The sequence below is a fragment of the Egretta garzetta genome, unplaced genomic scaffold, assembly GCF_000687185.1.
Source record: "Egretta garzetta isolate BGI_Z169 unplaced genomic scaffold, ASM68718v1 scaffold595, whole genome shotgun sequence".
Taxonomy (NCBI): Eukaryota; Metazoa; Chordata; class Aves; order Pelecaniformes; family Ardeidae; genus Egretta; species Egretta garzetta.
The window spans coordinates 783,516-788,229 of record NW_009259682.1 but is presented as its reverse complement, the minus strand read 5'-3'; the positions used below and the strand labels follow the sequence as shown (position 1 = coordinate 788,229).

Genomic DNA, 4,714 nt, shown 5'->3' with positions numbered 1-4,714 from the left:
TGCTCGCTTCGCGGCGTGCGCGGGGAGTGCTTTGGTCGTGACTGATCAAAGTCTGGGGCAAGTTTGGGCCTAGGCAACTTCGGGCTGAACCTCTGCCTCCGTTGTGCTGTCGAGGGGACCGCTCTGTTTACGGTGCGTTCCAGCATTTGATCATCTTTTCGTGGACAAGCATTAAAACGGCAGTGCCTTTGAAAGGATGCTCAACGTTTGTATAGAGAATAACTTAGGCTGACAGCTAATTTTGCCGTTATGTTGGGAAAGGAAATCGGAATTAGAATACTTTCTGTCAGCAGAGGAAGGCTGCGACACGTTCCAGTGAACGATTGTTTTGTTACAAGTAAAGAATTGAGTACACATCTCAAATTGAACGAGTCCAGCTTTCAATAATTCATATGCATTTTTCAAAGTGAGCGGAGGAGGGGTATCTCAAAGATTGGGTGTATGAACTTGCTGTAAACTCTCGGATAGCTAATATTTCTGTTTGATAATAACCTTCCCCTGCCCCCAGAATACTGCTGTTTGTGGCGAGCTTTTCATTATCACCTGCCTTGATTAGTTGCCCTGACAGGCAGAACTCTCTCGTGGACTACAGTCAAGTTCAATTACTTAGCAGATGAGATAAGTACTTACTGAAGTAGTAAATTTTTTGAGGTTTTAGTTTTGAAACTTGGGCGAGACAAGAAGCTGAGTGTTGATGCAGACCAAATATATTTGGATACGTTAAAATATATCAGGGTACTCAGAATTGTCCAGTGTTCCTGGAAACTTATTTCAGGTGTTAGTAAATAAACAACAGTGTTATCGTGGTGATGTATAAAAGTATCAATTCTAAATCCCGTTTTCCTTTAGAATGTGTTTATTTTCATGTGAGAAATTCTTGCTGATAAGTTTTTAATTGCCACATGTTGCTAAATGCTGATTTGCACTGGAGTTTCTGAACTAGAAAGCTAAGGTTATGTTTGTAGTACGTATATGTATTAATCTCTTTGGCCTTTTAGTTTCTAGGCATTTCTGTGTTAGAAAGTGGTCAGTTATGCATTACTTTTTTTTACAGTCTGGTGATTAATTTTTACTTCACTTCCGCATCAAGCTCTATTTGGATGAAAATTAAAGTTCATTAAATGCAGAAGAAAGACCTTACATTTTTTTAAATAAAAGCTTTGTGCCACATTATGACAAATAGGCAACACATTTTATATAAGTGTGTTGTGCAAATTTATTAGACTGTTACCTAGTCAGGAGGCTCAAACTTAGTGTTCTGGAGTTTTTGGTTATAATGTCCTTCAAAATTTTGGGACTAGGTGACATGATTTTCTTTTAACATTTAATTGAATCTGCTGACAGAGGAAAATGCACTGTCCTGCAGTTTCAGTTTCCTTTTGGGTTTTGTTTTTTTCTTCTCATTTTTCAGTTCAAGAAATACTGTGCCTGCACCAACAGAAGTGACTGTCAAACGTTGGTTAGGCGCTTCAGCAAGTTGTATTTCAGAGTGATTAGCCATTGATTTTTATAAATTAGGTAATTCAGCATTCAGAAAACCTTCTGGGAGCAAGTATGCACATTCTATTCTAGTTTCAGTTATTTAATTGTTTTGCTGTGTTTATACAGTAATGAGGACTGTAAATATTTTTAATGGGCTTATTCTGCAAGCTTTTCTGTATGTTAAAAAGTTGAAGAAACGCATCGGGGTTTGCACTGAAAACAACTTAAACTTGTTTGCCGTGGTCCTAAGCTTCGCAGTCATCTGGGAGTAAGGTTTAATGAAAGTAGTGTTTTATAGCATGTGTTCTTGTGAAAGCCTCCAGGCTACTGTGTGATGAGACATCTTAGTATATATGCTTCAGTGCGTGGGAAAGCTCTTGCATTACCTTTATTGCTGTATTCTAGGTATCAAATGTGGGTTAGATTTTGCACGAGCTTGTTGAATATAACCAAGGGCAGTAAATGTGAAATAAATGCCCGTGATCCAGCCTTTTTGTTTCACACAGGATGGGAGACTGGCAGCACCCAACCACGCTGGCTTTAATGGCCTGTCTTCTTCCAAAGTGTTCCTGAATCGTAAGGGCCTTCCCGGGCCCCTGATGTGACATGGTTATACCAGCAACGCCGTGCTTCTCACTGCTGTAGTAAAATCACTTTTGTGAGTAAAATCAACTGTGCAGCCACAGTTCTGCTTTTACTGCTGTAACTACACAAACAGCAGAGGTTTGTTGACGGCGTAGCTGTGTCGGCCAAGAGTTGTGCCTTTCACAGCTCAGACAGGTAAACAGTACAGCCATAGCTTAACTCAGGATTAAAAAATGTGGTTAAAGGGAGGAAAAAATTCTGATGAAATACGATCATAAAAGCAAATTTACTAACCCTTCTTTTTGAAAAAGATGATTTCAAACACTTGCCCATCATCCTTCTACTCTGCTTTGCATCCGTGCCGTACTTGATCCCCCGTCTTCATTGTTTCATGTCGATTGTAAGCTTTTTTTAAAGCTTAAAATTAATTGTAAGCTGAATTGTATTGTAATACAATATGTCTTTTCTATGGTACTTAGGACAATGAGGTTCAAATATAGCAGAGTTGTTTGGGTGCTGCTGCATTACAGATCCATGTCTTTCTTCCCTCAGACATTTTTCAGTAATTTTGATTAGTGTCTTGCTTGTCTGAGTAATAAGACATGTAACTCTTGTATTGTGGAGAGGAAAATAGCTAAATTTATGGAGGAGAACAACAGGTGTCATAAATATTGTGGAACTGTGTTCAGACTCTGTTTCTTGATCTTGAGAGCAGCTTGGGTGTCTGTAAATGTAGCTCCTTCAGTTCACCCTCCTGCGGCTGGAGTAGGCAGGGGTTCGTCGTGTGAAAACTCATGTTTTAAATTTAGGATCTCTGCTGGGTGGTAATAGAGAGAATGGACATGTTGGGTGTGGCCTGCTCGGTAAACTTTGAAAACTAACCAAAGATTTTTTTTTTTTTTTCCTTTTTTCTTTCTTTCTAGGAAGCTAAGCTGCTTAAGGGGGGGTTGTAGAACAGTTTGCCCACATCCAAAATAAAAGCAATGGCAAATTGTATTTGATCTAAAACTTAAATGGAAGGCAAATAGCATTTGACTTTCAGTCAGGTCCAACAGCCTTTAACTAAAGATAATTATTTTACTAGGAATCTGTGTAAGTCGAGAAATACACTGAGGGGTTTCTTTGAGAGAAGACTTTGGCAGTTGTAGAAAGCAGGGCTTTGTAAATTACTCTTAAGTGTAACGGTAAAAAATAGAAGAGACTTTTTTTCTTTTTTCCTTGCATTATCTTGCCCTTCCAGCTGCCACATGGCATGTGATAAAGAGCGTGCTCTTCTGAATAATTTAATAATATCCCTTGTTCTGGAAGTGGTTGTAAGAGAAGTTTCAGGTATTTTCATTAAATGTATTTGTATTTTGCCTTTTCTTTTTTTTTCCTGAAGCCTGGTCTGTTCTGTAGAATTATACTGATGTTTGTTGTCCAGACATCATTTCACATGTCCGTGTGCATTGCTAAATTCTCTTCTCTAGACTTTGAAGGTGTAGTTGAACGGCCTGATGCATGGGAACTATTAATCAACACTCTCCGTTAATCAGCAGTCTTTACTGACAGGTACATGTTTTGTAACGGAGTATTCCAAATTCCTTGAATTTTCAAATTCCCTTTATAGAGGAAGTATTGCTGCTGAGCAGATCAGCAATCCCTTATGTCTGTCTATAAAAATGGATGTCTAATGATACTGAAAACTATTGCAAGGAAGGATATATAGTGAAGTAGAACTGATAGAAATAAGGGAGCTTGATCTGAAAGTCATTTGGGGAGAACAGGGGGGCATGGGGTAAGCAACACTCCCTGTAGTAGGGGTTCCTGAGCTGTACATTGGGGTGCCTGCTGTGACGCTCTGCAGGTTTTCCGTTCTGCCATTGAGACGAGTTTTACCAAAACAAGCCAAATATGAGGGTGTATTTGTAAGAGGTTACGGGGGAAACTCCTTAAGGTATCTTTTTGTTAACCTTCTTGGTTTCATTTGCTCTGGGTACGTGTACGGAGCAATTCTGTGTTGGCCATTGTTAAATGTAACTCCAGTTAAGTTTATATTGTTCGTATCGGTCACAGTTTAGTATATATTTATACCAGAATATTTTCATCTTTTCTCTCATCTTCCTCTGCTCTTTCCTATTCATCTTTTCTTTTCTTGCTTTGCAAACTCAGCAAAATTAACAGTAGGACTTGAATACTGCACAGATACTTGAATCCTACCTTCAGTTATCTTTTCTATTACAATTAGTGGTTTTTTTTTTAAAAAAATCCCCATTAGATTAGTGCAGTACATCTGGAACAGTATGTAACATACTCCAGAGACAAGCTTCGAATTGTGGATTTGACCTTGCGCAAATGTGTTTAATCCCTGTTGATTGTTTGCATTTCTAGTATTTAAACTACCACCAACAGTCATGACACTTTAGCAATATGAGTTGTATGTGCAATCAGTACTAGACATCTGTTTCATCCTTTAGAGTATATAGAATCATATCCAAAAATACATTAAAAGAACATAATGGTGCAGAGTCAGACATTCAAAAGTTAGGAAATGCTGGAATTAGTTCCCTGTATAATTTCTTAAGTTCAGAAATAATGAGGACTCGTTCCTGCTCCTTTAAAGCAGTAACCTGTTATGTTGGTCTGTTGCAATAAGGTTCAAGTATGC

The 4,714-nt window shown here is 38.4% G+C and overlaps 1 protein-coding gene across 1 annotated transcript in view; it reads left to right on the top strand.

Moving 5' to 3' along the window:
- Positions 1 to 51: 51 nt before the first annotated feature.
- Positions 52 to 4,714, top strand: part of ABCB7 (ATP binding cassette subfamily B member 7) — a gene marked incomplete at its 5' end in the record, with an annotated part of 42,225 nt that continues 37,562 nt past the window's right edge. Inside the window, one exon of the mRNA XM_009638570.2 lies at positions 52 to 132. Coding sequence (XP_009636865.2) covers positions 52 to 132 — 81 coding nt within the window. The remainder of the gene's footprint in view (positions 133 to 4,714) is intronic.